This window comes from Oncorhynchus masou, unplaced genomic scaffold (assembly GCF_036934945.1).
Source record: "Oncorhynchus masou masou isolate Uvic2021 unplaced genomic scaffold, UVic_Omas_1.1 unplaced_scaffold_806, whole genome shotgun sequence".
Classification (NCBI taxonomy): Eukaryota; Metazoa; Chordata; class Actinopteri; order Salmoniformes; family Salmonidae; genus Oncorhynchus; species Oncorhynchus masou.
The window spans coordinates 134,785-149,482 of record NW_027014530.1 but is presented as its reverse complement, the minus strand read 5'-3'; the positions used below and the strand labels follow the sequence as shown (position 1 = coordinate 149,482).

At 45.9% G+C, this 14,698-nt stretch overlaps 1 protein-coding gene across 2 annotated transcripts in view; it reads left to right on the top strand.

The window, feature by feature from the left end:
- LOC135537517 (NLR family CARD domain-containing protein 3-like) overlaps window positions 1-14,250 on the top strand; it is a 124,408-nt gene extending 110,158 nt beyond the window's left edge. Inside the window, exons 11-15 of one of the 2 annotated variants that reach the window (XM_064963651.1) lie at window positions 4,415-4,588; window positions 10,339-10,512; window positions 11,663-11,836; window positions 12,148-12,194; window positions 12,609-14,250. In XM_064963651.1, the coding sequence (XP_064819723.1) occupies window positions 4,415-4,588; window positions 10,339-10,512; window positions 11,663-11,836; window positions 12,148-12,194; window positions 12,609-13,135 (1,096 nt within the window). In that variant the 3' untranslated portion in view covers window positions 13,136-14,250. The remainder of the gene's footprint in view (window positions 1-4,414; window positions 4,589-10,338; window positions 10,513-11,662; window positions 11,837-12,147; window positions 12,195-12,608) is intronic. The other variant, XM_064963652.1, reaches the window with a different exon arrangement.
- The last annotated feature ends 448 nt before the right edge of the window (window positions 14,251-14,698 follow it).

Sequence of the window (14,698 nt, the reverse complement as noted above, 5' to 3'; positions counted from 1 at the left end):
AGTGCCTTGCGAAAGTATTCGGCCCCCTTGAACTTTGCGACCTTTTGCCACATTTCAGGCTTCAAACATAAAGATATAAAACTGTATTTTTTTTGTGAAGAATCAACAACAAGTGGGACACAACCATGAAGTGGAACGACATTTATTGGATATTTCAAACTTTTTTAACAAATCCAAAACTGAAAAATTGGGCCTGCAAAATGATTCAGCCCCCTTAAGTTAATACTTTGTAGTGCCACCTTTTGCTGCGATTACATTTACATTTACATTTAAGTCATTTAGCAGACGCTCTTATCCAGAGCGACTTACAAATTGGTGAATTCACCTTCTGACATCCAGTGGAACAGCCACTTTACAATAGTGCATCTAAATCATTAAGGGGGGGGGTGAGAAGGATTACTTATCCTATCCTAGGTATTCCTTGAAGAGGTGGGGTTTCAGGTGTCTCCGGAAGCTGGTGATTGACTCCGCTGTCCTGGCGTCGTGAGGGAGTTTGTTCCACCATTGGGGGGCCAGAGCAGCGAACAGTTTTGACTGGGCTGAGCGGGAACTGTACTTCCTCAGTGGTAGGGAGGCGAGCAGGCCAGAGGTGGATGAACGCAGTGCCCTTGCTTGGGTGTAGGGCCTGATCAGAGCCTGGAGGTACTGCGGTGCCGTTCCCCTCACAGCTCCGTAGGCAAGCACCATGGTCTTGTAGCGGATGCGAGCTTCAACTGGAAGCCAGTGGAGAGAGCGGAGGAGCGGGGTGACGTGAGAGAACTTGGGAAGGTTGAACACCAGACGGGCTGCGGCTTTCTGGATGAGTTGTAGGGGTTTAATGGCACAGGCAGGGAGCCCAGCCAACAGCGAGTTGCAGTAATCCAGACGGGAGATGTGCCTGAATTAGGACCTGCGCCGCTTCCTGTGTGAGGCAGGGTCGTACTCTGCGGATGTTGTAGAGCATGAACCTACAGGAACGGGCCACCGCCATGATGTTGGTTGAGAACGACAGGGTGTTGTCCAGGATCACGCCAAGGTTCTTAGCGCTCTGGGAGGAGGACACAATGGAGTTGTCAACCGTGATGGCGAGATCATGGAACGAGCAGTCCTTCCCCGGGAGGAAGAGCAGCTCCGTCTTGCCGAGGTTCAGCTTGAGGTGGTGATCCGTCATCCACACTGATATGTCTGCCAGACATGCAGAGATGCGATTCGCCACCTGGTCATCAGAAGGGGGAAAGGAGAAGATTAATTGTGTGTCGTCTGCATAGCAATGATAGGAGAGACCATGTGAGGTTATGACAGAGCCAAGTGACTTGGTGTATAGCGAGAATAGGAGAGGGCCTAGAACAGAGCCCTGGGGGACACCAGTGGTGAGAGCGCGTGGCGAGGAGACAGATTCTCGCCACGCCACCTGGTAGGAGCGACCTGTCAGGTAGGACGCAATCCAAGCGTGGGCCGCGCCGGAAATGCCCAACTCGGAGAGGGTGGAGAGGAGGATCTGATGGTTCACAGTATCGAAGGCAGCCGATAGGTCTAGAAGGATGAGAGCAGAGGAGAGAGAGTTAGCTTTAGCAGTGCGGAGCGCCTCCGTGATACAGAGAAGAGCAGTCTCAGTTGAATGACTAGTCTTGAAACCTGACTGATTTGGATCAAGAAGGTCATTCTGAGAGAGATAGCGGGAGAGCTGGCCAAGGACGGCACGTTCAAGAGTTTTGGAGAGAAAAGAAAGAAGGGATACTGGTCTGTAGTTGTTGACATCGGAGGGATCGAGTGTAGGATTTTTCAGAAGGGGTGCAACTCTCGCTCTCTTGAAGACGGAAGGGACGTAGCCAGCGGTCAGGGATGAGTTGATGAGCGAGGTGAGGTAAGGGAGAAGGTCTCCGGAAATGGTCTGGAGAAGAGAGGAGGGGATAGGGTCAAGCGGGCAGGTTGTTGGGCGGCCGGCCGTCACAAAAAGCGAGATTTCATCTGGAGAGAGAGGGGAGAAAGAGGTCAGAGCACAGGGTAGGGCAGTGTGAGCAGAACCAGCGGTGTCGTTTGACTTAGCAAACGAGGATCGGATGTCGTCGACCTTCTTTTCAAAATGGTTGACGAAGTCATCTGCAGAGAGGGAGGAGGGGGGGAGGGGGAGGAGGATTCAGGAGGGAGGAGAAGGTGGCAAAGAGCTTCCTAGGGTTAGAGGCAGATGCTTGGAATTTAGAGTGGTAGAAAGTGGCTTTAGCAGCAGAGACAGAGGAGGAAAATGTAGAGAGGAGGGAGTGAAAGGATGCCAGGTCCGCAGGGAGGCGAGTTTTCCTCCATTTCCGCTCGGCTGCCCGGAGCTCTGTTCTGTGAGCTCGCAATGAGTCATCGAGCCACGGAGCGGGAGGGGAGGACCGAGCCGGCCTGGAGGATAGGGGACATAGAGAGTCAAAGGATGCAGAAAGGGAAGAGAGGAGGGTTGAGGAGGCAGAATCAGGAGATAGGTTGGAGAAGGTATGAGCAGAGGGAAGAGATGATAGGATGGAAGAGGAGAGAGTAGCGGGGGAGAGAGAGCGAAGGTTGGGACGGCGCGATACCATCCGAGTAGGGGCAGTGTGGGAAGTGTTGGATGAGAGCGAGAGGGAAAAGGATACAAGGTAGTGGTCGGAGACTTGGAGGGGAGTTGCAATGAGGTTAGTGGAAGAACAGCATCTAGTAAAGATGAGGTCGAGCGTATTGCCTGCCTTGTGAGTAGGGGGAAGGTGAGAGGGTGAGGTCAAAAGAGGAGAGGAGTGGAAAGAAGGAGGCAGAGAGGAATGAGTCAAAGGTAGACGTGGGGAGGTTAAAGTCGCCCAGGACTGTGAGAGGTGAGCCGTCCTCAGGAAAGGAGCTTATCAAGGCAGCAAGCTCATTGATGAACTCTCCGAGGGAACCTGGAGGGCGATAAATGATAAGGATGTTAAGCTTGAAAGGGCTGGTAACTGTGACAGCATGGAATTCAAAGGAGGCGATAGACAGATGGGTAAGGGGAGAAAGAGAGAATGACCACTTGGGAGAGATGAGGATCCCGGTGCCACCACCCCGCTGACCAGAAGCTCTCGGGGTGTGCGAGAACACGTGGGCGGACGAAGAGAGAGCAGTAGGAGTAGCAGTGTTATCTGTGGTGATCCATGTTTCCGTCAGTGCCAGGAAGTCGAGGGACTGGAGGGAGGCATAGGCTGAGATGAACTCTGCATTGTTGGCCGCAGATCGGCAGTTCCAGAGGCTACCGGAGACCTGGAACTCCACGTGGGTCGTGCGCGCTGGGACCACCAGATTAGGGTGGCCGCGGCCACGCGGTGTGGAGCATTTGTACGGTCTGTGCAGAGAGGAGAGAACAGGGATAGATAGACACATAGTTGACAGGCTACAGAAGAGGCTACGCTAATGCAAAGGAGATTGGAATGACAAGTGGACTACACGTCTCGAATGTTCAGAAAGTTAAGCTTACGTAGCAAGAATCTTATTGACTAAAATGATTGAAATGCTACAGTACTGCTGGAGTAGGCTAGCTGGCAGTGGCTGCGTTGTTGACTTTGTAGGCTAGCTGGTAGTGGCTGCGATGTTGACACTACACTAATCAAGTCGTTCCGTCGAGTGTAATAGTTTCTACAGTGCTGCTATTCGGGGGCTAGCTGGCTAGCTAGCAGGTTGATTGCGTTACGTTACCTTAAAAGAACGACAATAGCTGGCTAGCTAACCTAGAAAATCGCTCTAGGCTACACAATTGTCTTAGATACAAAGACGGCTATGTAGCTAGCTAGCTACGATCAAACAAATCAAACCGTTGTACTGTAACAGCTGTAAGTTCAAGGAATATCGGACCAAATACTCAACTTTTTTTTGTTGACTATTTTAATACACTGAAAGTGAATTGGTCAGATTACTTATGACAAATTCAAACGGAGGGACGAGGTATATAAAGTGTTTTTATTTAAAAACGTGAAACAGATGTATTAAAATACCCCCCCAAAAAAGGTGACATTATATACTGTCACCTCAATATGAAACATTTGATCTGAAATCCAAAATGTTGGAGAAAAGAGACACATTTAAATGTTAGCTTCACTGTCAAAATATATATGTTGTGGACTGTATACTCAATACAATCTAAATCTGATAACTCACTGTCAAAATAGATATGGTGTGGACTGTATACTCAATACAATCTAAATCTGATACCTCACTGTCTGTCTTTTGACTGATACTGCTTTTTAAACAGTCCTGGTAAGTCTACTCAAATATTTGGGATATAAATGTTTCACTCACATAATATTATGATCATTGAAAATAATGACACTTTAATTAGTTTATGAATAGATATGGCAGGTTTCAGGACACTGAGATATCTGAAAATGTTGGAAAAATATACTGCCGCGACTTCTGACCATCAAAGAATAGCTGTGTGATTTTAATATGATTTGACTCTTTGCAGGCTGTTAGGCTGTCTAGTCACAGAGGAAGGCTGTGCTTATCTGGTCTCAGCTCTGAGGTCAAACCCCTCACACCTGAGAGAGCTGGATCTGAGTAACAATGACCTGAAAGATTCAGGAGTGAAGTTGCTCTCTGATGGACTTGGGAATCCCCACTGTAAACTGGAGACTCTGAGGTCAGTATTCCTGTAGTTGGTCAACAAGTGATAACTGTTCACCAAATACACATGTGTTTACCAGACACACATAGTCCACACCATATGTGTTTGGACAGTGAAGCTTACAGTTTTAAATGTGCTGCTATGGTCCAGTATTTTGGATTTCAGATTTAATGTTCCATGTTAGGCAACAGTACAGAATGTCACCTTTTATTTAAAGGTATTTATACCTGGTGAGAGGTTAGCATGTTTTGTTGTAGCCTCTGTTATTTGTAATGGTGTGAGGTTAGAATGTTTTGTTGTAGCCTCTGTTATTGGTAATGGTGAGAGGTTAGCATATTTTGTTGTAGCCTCTGTTATTGGTAATGTTGAGAGGTTAGCATGTTTTGTTGTAGCCTCTGTTATTGGTAATGGTGAGAGGTTAGTATGTTTTGTTGTAGCCTCTGTTATTGGTAATGGTGAGAGGTTTGCATGTTTTGTTGTAGCCTCTGTTATTGGTAATGTTGAGAGGTTAGCATGTTTTGTAACTTGATGTAGTCACTGCATTCAAGGAATATCTGACCAAATACTCATCTTTTGACAACTTTTATACACTATGAGTGAAATGGTCAGAATGCTTATGATGTCTTCAAATGGGGGGACTAGATACATAAAGTGCTGTAACGGCATTCTTCGTTTGTCGCAAGAAGGTCGGACCGAAATGCAGCGTGTTGGTTACTCATGGCAGCTCTAGCTGCTCCATGCAGACAGGAGGCTCCGGCAGCTCTGTAGAGGAGGAAGGCTCTAGAAGCGCTGAACAGGCGGGAGACTCCGACAGCGCAGGAGAGGCGAGGCGCACTGTAGGCCTGATGCGTGGTGCTGGCACTGGTGGTATTGGGCCGAAGACACGCACAGGAAGCCTGGTGCGGGGAGCTGCTACTGGAGGGCTGGGGTGTGGAGGTGGTACTGGATAGACCGGACCGTGCAGGCGCACTGGAGCTCTTGAGCACCGAGCCTGCCCAATCTTACCCGGTTGAATACTCTCGGTGGCCCTGCCAGTACGGCGAGGTGGAATAGCCCGCACTGGGCTATGTAGGCGAACCGGAGACACCGAGCGCAAGGCTGGTGCCATGTAAGCCGGCCCAAGGAGACGCACTGGGGACCAGATGCGTAGAGCCGGCTTCATGGCATTTGGCTCGATGCTCAATCTAGCCCGGCCGATACGCGGAGCTGAAATATACCGCACCGGGCTATGCACCCGCACTGGGGACACCGTGCGCACCACTGCATAACACGGTGCCTGCCCGGTCTCTCTAGCCCCCGGTAAGCACAGGGAGTTTGCGCAGGTCTCCTACCTGGCGTAGCCATACTCCCTGAAAGCCCCCCCCCAATACATTTTTGAGGCTGATTCCCGGGTTTCCATCCACGTCGCCGTGCTGCCTCCTCATACCAGCGCCTCTCCGCTATAGCCGCCTCTAGTTCCTCCTTGGGGCGGCGATATTCACCAGGCTGAGCCCAGGGTCCTTTTCCGTCCAGTTCTTCCTCCCATGTCCAATTCTCCAAGTGGTGCAGTCTCTCCCACTGAAGCTGCTTCTGTTGCCTCTCCTGTGGCTCCTGCCTGTTAACACGCTGCTCGGTCCGTGTGTGGTGGGTGATTCTGTAACGGCATTCGTCGTTTGTTGCAAGAAAGTCAGACCGAAATGCAGCGTGTTGGTTACTCATGTTTTTTAATGAAATGAAATCGTGGTACATGAAAATAACTAAGACAAATACAAAACAACAAAACGGAACGTGAAACCTAATTACAGCCTATCTGGTGAAACTACACAGAGACAGGAACATTCACCCACGAAATACATAGTGAAACCCAGGCTACCTAAATACGGTTCCCAATCAGAGACAACGAGAATCACCTCACTCTGATTGAGAACCGCCTCAGGCAGCCAAACCTATGCAACACCTCTACTCAGCCACAATCCCAATAACTAAAAAAAAAACACTACGAAATACAACAACATAAACCCATGTCACACCCTGGCCTGACCAACTAATTAACGAAAACACAAAATACTAAGACCAAGGCGTAACAAGTGCTTTAATTTCTAAATGGTGAAACAGATATGTTTTAAAATACCCTCAAATAAATGGTTACATTATATACTGTCACCTCATTTAAAACATTTGATCTGAAATCCAAACTGTTGGAGTATAGAGCCACATTTAAAATGTTAGCTTCACTGTCAAAATATATATGGTGTGGACCTCACTGTCTGTCTTTTGACTGATACTGCTTCTTAAACTGGTCTTGTCAGTCTACTCACATATTCCTATACATTTCTCTCTCTACTCACTAACTTCCGGCGCCGATAGAGATGGCCGCCTCGCTAGGAAACTATGCAGTTTTTAGTTTTTTTACGTGTTATTTCTTACATTGGTACCCCAGGTCATCTTAGGTTTCATTACATACAGTCGAGAAGAACTACTGAATATAAGAGCAGCGTCAACTCACCATCAGTACGACCAGGAATATGACTGTCCCGAAGCGGATCCTGTGTTTTGCCTTCCACCCAGGACAACGGATCGGATCCCAGCCGGCGACCCAAAGAAGTCGTAAAAGAGGCAAACGAAGCGGTCTTCTGGTCAGACTACGTAGACGGGCACATCGTGCACCACTCCCTAGCATACTTCTCACCAATGTCCAGTCTCTTGACAACAAGGTGGATGAAATCCGAGCAAGGGTAGCATTCCAGAGGGACATCAGAGACTGTAACGTTCTTTGCTCCACGGAAACATGGCTCACTCGAGAGACGCTAACGGAGTCGATGCAGGCAGCTGGTTTCTTCACGCATCACTCCGACAGAAACAAGCATCTTTCTGGTAAGAAGAGGGGCGGGGGCGTATGCTTCATGGTTAACGTGACGTGGTTCGATGAAAGAAACATACAGGAACTCAAATCCTTCTGTTCACCTGATTTAGAATTCCTCACAATCAAATGCATTATCTACCAAGAGAATTCTCTTCGATTATAATCACAGCCGTATATATTCCCCCCCAAGCAGACACATCGATGGCTCTGAACGAACCTTATTTGACTCTTTGCAAACTGGAATCCATGCATCCTGAGGCTGCATTCATTGTAGCTGGGGATTTTAACAAGGCTAATCTGAAAATAAGACTCCCTAAATTGTATCAGCATATAGATTGCGCAACCAGGGCTGGTAAAAATCTGGATCATTGCTATTCTAACTTCCGCAACGCATATAAGGCCCTCCCCCGCCCTCCTTTTGGAAAAGCTGACCACGACTCCATTTTGTTGCTCCCTGCCTACAGACAGAAACTAAAACAAGTAGCTCCCGCACTCAGGTCTGTTCAACGCTGATCCGACCAATCTGAATCCACGCTTCAAGACGGCTTCCATCACGTGGACTGGGATATGTTCCACATTGCTTCCAACAACAACATTGACGAATACGCTGATTCGGTGAGCGAGTTCATTAGAACGTGCGTTGAAGATGTCGTTCCCATAGCAACGATTAAAACATTCACAAACCAGAAACCGTGGATTGATGGCAGCATTCGCGTGAAATTGAAAAGCGCGAACCACTGCTTTTAATCAGGGCAAGGTGACCGGAAACATGACCTAATACAAACGGTGTAGCTATTCCCTCCGCAAGACAATCAAACACGCTAAGTGTCAATATAGAGACAAAGTAGAGTCGCGATTCAACGACTCAGACACAAGAGGTATGTGGCAGGATCTACAGTCAATCACGAACTACAAAAAGAAAACCAGCCCCGTCAAGGACTAGGATGTCTTGCTCCCAGACAGACTAAAAGCTTTTTTGCCCGCTTTGAGGACAATACAGTGCCACTGACACAGCCCGCAACCAAAACCTGCGGATCCTCCTTCACTGCAGCTGACGTGAGTAAAACATTTAAACGTGTTAACCCTAGCAAGGCTGCAGGCCGAGGCGGCATCCCCAGCCGCGTCCTCAGAGCATGCGCAGACCAGCTGGCTGGTGTGTTTACGGACATATTCAATCAATCCTTATCCCAGTCTGCTGTTCCCACATGCTTTAAGAGGGCCACCATTGTCCCTGTTCCCAAGAAAGCTAAGGTAACTGAGCTAAACAACTACCGTCCCGTAGCATTCACTTCCGTCATCATGAAGTGCTTTGAGAGACTAGTCAAGGACCATATCACCTCCACCCTACCTGACACCCTAGACCCACTCCAATTTGCTTACCGCCCAAATAGGTCCACAGATGACGCAATCGGAACCACACTGCACACTGCCCTAACCCATCTGGACAAGAGGAATACCTATGTGAGAATGCTGTTCATCGACTACAGCTCAGCATTTAACACCATGGTACCCTCCAAGCTCATCATCAAGCTCGAGACCCTGGGTCTCGACCCCGCCCTGTGCAACTGGGTACTGGACTTCCTGACGGGCCGCCCCCAGGTGGTGAGGATAGGCAACAACATCTCCACCTCGCTGATCCTCAACACTGGGGCCCCACAAGGGTGCGTTCTGAGCCCTCTCCTGTACTCCCTGTTCACCCACGACTGTGTGGCCATGCACGCCTCCAACTCAATTACCTCACACTCAACGTCAACAAAACAAAGGACTTGATCGTGGACTTCAGGAAACAGCAGAGGGAGCACCCCCCTATCCACATCGATGGGACAGTAGTGGAGAGGGTAGTAAGTTTTAAGTTCCTCGGCGTACACATCATGAACACACTGAATTGGTCCACCCACACAGACAGCGTCATGAAGAAGGCGCAGCAGCGCTTCTTCATCCTCAGGAGGCTGAAGAAAGTCACCAAAAGCACTCACAAACTTCTACAGATGCACAATCGAGAGCATCCTGTCGGGCTGTATCACCTCCTGGTACGGCAACTGCTCCGCCCACAACCGTAAGGCTCTCCAGAGGGTAGTGAGGTCTGCACAACGCATCACCGGGGGCAAACTACCTGCCCTCCAGGACACCTACCCCACCCGATGTCACAGGAAGGCAGCAAAGATCATCAAGGACAACAACCAACCGAGACACCTCCGAGACACCTCCTGTTCACCCCGCTATCATCCAAAAGGCGAGGTCAGTACAGGTGCATTAAAGCTGGGACTGAGAGACTGAAAAACAGCTTCTATCTCAAGGCCATCAGACTGTTAAACAGCCACCACTAACATTGAGTGGCTGCTGCCAACACACTGACTCAACTCCAGCCACTTTAATAATGGGAATTGATGGAAATTGATGTAAAATATATCACTAGACACTTTAAACAATGCTACTTAATATAATATTTACATGCCCTATATTACTCATCTCATATGTATATACTGTACTCCATACCATCTACTGCATCTGCCTATGCCATTCTGTACCATCACTCATTCATATATCTTTATGTACATATTCTTTATCCCTTTACACTTGTGTGTATAAGGTAGAAGTTTTGGAATTGTTAGTTAGATTACTTGTTGGTTATTACTGCATTGTCGGAACTGGAAGCACAAGCATTTCGCTTCACTCGCATTAACATCTGCTAACCATGTGTATGTGACAATTAAATTTGATTTGATTTGATTTTTCTCAAATATTTGTACAATACATTATTCTATCTAAAAGTAATATTATGATAATTCATAATAATGATACATTCATTTATCGCAGGTTTCAGGACACTGATATATCTGAAAATGTTGGAAGAATATACTGCCACGACTTCTGACCATCAAAGAACAGCTGGATGATTTTAATATGATTTGACTCTTTGCAGGCTGTTAGGCTGTCTAGTCACAGAGGAAGGCTGTGCTTCTCTGGTCTCAGCTCTGAGGTCAAACCTCTCACACCTGAGAGAGCTGGATCTGAGTAACAATGACCTGAAGGATTCAGGAGTGGAGCTGCTCTCTGCTGGACTGGAGAATCCCCACTGTAAACTGGAGACTCTGAGGTCAGTATTCCTGTAGTTGGTCAACAAGTGATAACTGTTCACCAGATCCACATGTGTTTACCAGACACACATAGTCCACACCATATGTGTTTGGACAGTGAAGCTTACAGTTTTAAATTTGGAGCTCTGCTCCAGCATTTTGGATTTGAGATATAATGTTTCGTATTAGGAGACGGTGCAGAATGTCACCTTGTATTTAAAGGTATTTATTCATACATATATATATTACTGTTTAGAAATGAAAACACTTTCTGTACGTAGTTCTCCCATTTGAAGAAGTCTTAATAATTTGGACAAATTAACTTATAGTATATTAACGTAGTCAAACCCATATTCCATGTCTGCAGTGATGTTTTACCTAATATGATAACATGATTATGAATAATAATGAATTAATCATGAATAATGATGAATGATAAAGTTACAGAGGTACAAATATTATAACTCCTCTGTTATTGGTAATGGTGAGGGGTTAGCATGTTTTGTTGTATTGTCTGTTATTGGTAATGGTGAGAGGTCAGCATGTTTTGTTGTAGCCTCTGTTATTGGTAATGGTGAGAGTATGGTATGTTTTGTTGTAGCCTCTGTTATTGGTAATAGTGAGAGGTTAGCATGTTTTGTTGTAGCCTCTGTTATTGGTAATGGTGAGAGGTTAGTATGTTTTGTTGTAGTCTCTGTTATTGGTAATGGTGAGAGGATAGTATGTTTTGTTGTAGCCTCTGATATTGGTAATGGTGAGAGGTTAGCATGTTTTGTTGTAGCCTCTGTTACTGGTAATGGTGAGAGGTTAGTATGTTTTGTTGTAGTCTATGTTATTGGTAATGGTGAGAAGTTAGCATGTTTTGTTGTAGCCTCTGTTATTGGTAATGGTGAGAGGTTAGCATGTTTTGTTGTATCCTCTGTTATTGGTAATGGTGAGAGGTTAGCATGTTTTGTTGTCGCCTCTGTTATTGGTAATGGTGAGAGGTTAGCATGTTTTGTTGTAGTCCCTTATTGTTTTCTCACTCATTATTATTCATGATGACAGAATGTCACATTTTATTTGAAAGGACACTGATATATCTAAACATTTTCAAAAAATATCTTGACACTGTTTTCACCACCAAAGATCATCATCAGTGTGATTTTAAAATGATTTGACTCTTTGCAGGCTGTCAGGCTGTCTAGTCACAGAGGAAGGCTGTGCTTCTCTGGTCTCAGCTCTGAGGTCAAACCCCTCACACCTGAGAGAGCTGGACCTGAGCTACAATCACCCAGGAGACTCAGGAGTCAGACTGCTCTCTGCTGGACTGGAGGATCCACACTGCAGACTGGAGAAACTCAAGTATGTAGAGGGTTTATGTCAATGTTCATATCAGACATGTTGGACTTATCAGGCTGGTTTAGACAAACATTCTGACCACCACTTGGACAAAGTGTGTGTGTGTGTGTGTGTGTGTGTGTGTGTGTGTGTGGAGTGTGTGTGTCGGTGTGTGCGTGAGCGTGCGGTGCGTGCATGTGTGAGAGCGCGCGCGTGTGTGTGTGTGTGGAGTGTGTGTATGTGTGTGTTTGTGTATCGGTGCTTTGTGAGCGTGAGCGCATGTGTGTGTGTGTGAGACACTCAATGACTGCCTGTTCTTCTGCTTACCGCTGCAGTGTGGAACATGGTGGAGAGAACAGAATGAAACCTGGGCTTAGAAAATGTGAGTGTTGACTGATGTGAAGAATATGACTAAGAATAAGTCTTAATTCAAGTTAAATCAAAGTCAAAGACCACCATCATTACTGACTTGGTCATATTAAATATCAGCTGTAGAAGCAGAAATCAGGGACACCAACGTTTACAAAGAGTTTAGAAAGTTTAGAAGTGTGTGTGTGTGTGTGTGTGTGTGTGTGTGTGTGTGTGTGTGTGTGTGTGTGTGTGTGATTAATGGGAATAAGTGTGTTTTATATTACCATACATTATAACATATGATAATTCAACAAGTCTCAAGTTACCTTAACTTCTCCTTTTGTTACCTAGAAACATCTACATTAAATGAATTAGTGAAAAGTGAGTTAACATTCTAATGTGAATGATGATGATTTCTAATATTGTGTCTGGTTTCATCCATCAGATGTCTGTGATCTCACACTGGATCCAAACACAGTAAACAGACACCTCTCTCTGTCTGAGGAGAACAGAAAGGTGACATGGAGGACAGAGGAGCAGCCGTATCCTGATCACCCAGAGAGATTTGAGGTCTGGGGACAGGTGCTGTGTAGAGAGGGTCTGACTGGGCGCTGTTACTGGGAGGTAGAGTGGAGTGGGAGTGGGGCTGATATAGCAGTGACATATAAAGGAATCAACAGGAGTGGAGGGGGTAATGACTGTGTGATTGGATTAAATGACAAGTCCTGGACTCTGTTCTGCTCTGACAACAGTTACACTGCCTGGCACAATGATAATACCACTACCATAGACGTCCCCTCCTCCAGCTCCCACAGAGTAGGAGTGTATCTGGACTGGCCAGCCGGCACTCTGTCCTTCTATAGAGCCTCCTCTGACACACTGGCCCACCTGATCACATTCACCTCCACATTCACTGAGCCACTCTATCCAGGGTTTGGGGTTTATTATGATGGCAACTCAGTGTCACTTTAAACAATAACACACAAAGAACACAAACACTGGACGGACACACACACACACACACACACACACACACTGGACACACACACATACTGGACACACACAACCAGGACACACACACACAGGACACAAAAACACTGGACGGAGACACACACACACAAACACACACACACACACACACACAGGACATATACACAGGACACACACAGAGGACACACAGGACACAAACACACAAGATACACACACACACACACTGGACACACACACACTGACACACACACACTCTGGACACACACACACTGACACACACACACTCTGGACACACACACTGGGCACACTCTCACACACACACAAACGCGTCTTCCTATAATTGTGAGGACCTTGACTCAGGAACTTCAAATGATTTTTCTGATAGAATTGGGAACAGACACCTCATTCCAGCACCAAGTGGTCCCACAAACACAGAGGTGTAAATATAACAGGAATACAAATATTATTCCAGACATTATAGACTAGAACTCCTTATGAATGTCTGCAGCCGATGAGACTGTTGGCGTCTGACAAGAGGTGAAAATATTACAGGAATATTCTGCAAATGTTGATGAAGACGTCACTCAATCCCTCCAAAACATCATGCAGTCTTTCCACAAGACTCCCATGAAGTTATAGTGTGACGTTATGAGTTAACGTTAAAGTAACATTCTCAGAACATACTGCACTTGTTTTATACTGTTTTAGATGGATCCTCTGTTTATCATCTTGTTTTATACTGTTTTAGATGGATCCTCTGTTTATCATCTTGTTTTATACTGTTTTAGATGGATCCTCTGTTTATCCTCTTGTTTTATACTGTTTTAGATGGATCCTCTGTTTATCATCTTGTTTTATACTGTTTTAGATGGATCCTCTGTTTATCATCTTGTTTTAAACTGTTTTAGATGGATCCTCTGTTTAAACATTTAAACTCTTACAATATCACCGTTAAAATACCAATGTGATCATTTGTTGTATGTTTTTTTATGTTGAAAAACAAATACAATTATACATGGACATATGCTCCATAGTTGTACAAGTATATAAGGATATATTGTACTTTTTGTAATAAAACGTACTTAAAACAAGAAAAAGCATGATAATTGTGAAAACAATTTCATTATCGATTTTACGTTGCCTCTATCAGTCGCAGGTTGATGTTTGTCATGAATCATGACATGGAGGCAGAACTGTGTGATTTCCTCTAGATATGCCAGCTGCAAAGTCAAAATTGGTTGTGGAAAATAATGTTGTTTTATGGTCTTAATTTAGGGGAAGGATTAGCAGTGTGGTTAGGATTGAGTTTAGGATTAAAATCTGATTTTATTACTTTGTGCCTGTGTCAGTTAGTGACCACTTTGCTGAACTGCCTCCAGGGCAAGATTCATGACAATAAATGCCAACCTGCCTCCCAGTCATCCCGTCATTATCTTAACAAGGCTGCAGAACATGCAAGCTCATGATGTGGGGGTTCTCTCATAACCCCCAGTCCCCAGGTGGGTAGATGACAGGTTGAATAAAGAGAAGCTAGTGATGTGGGGG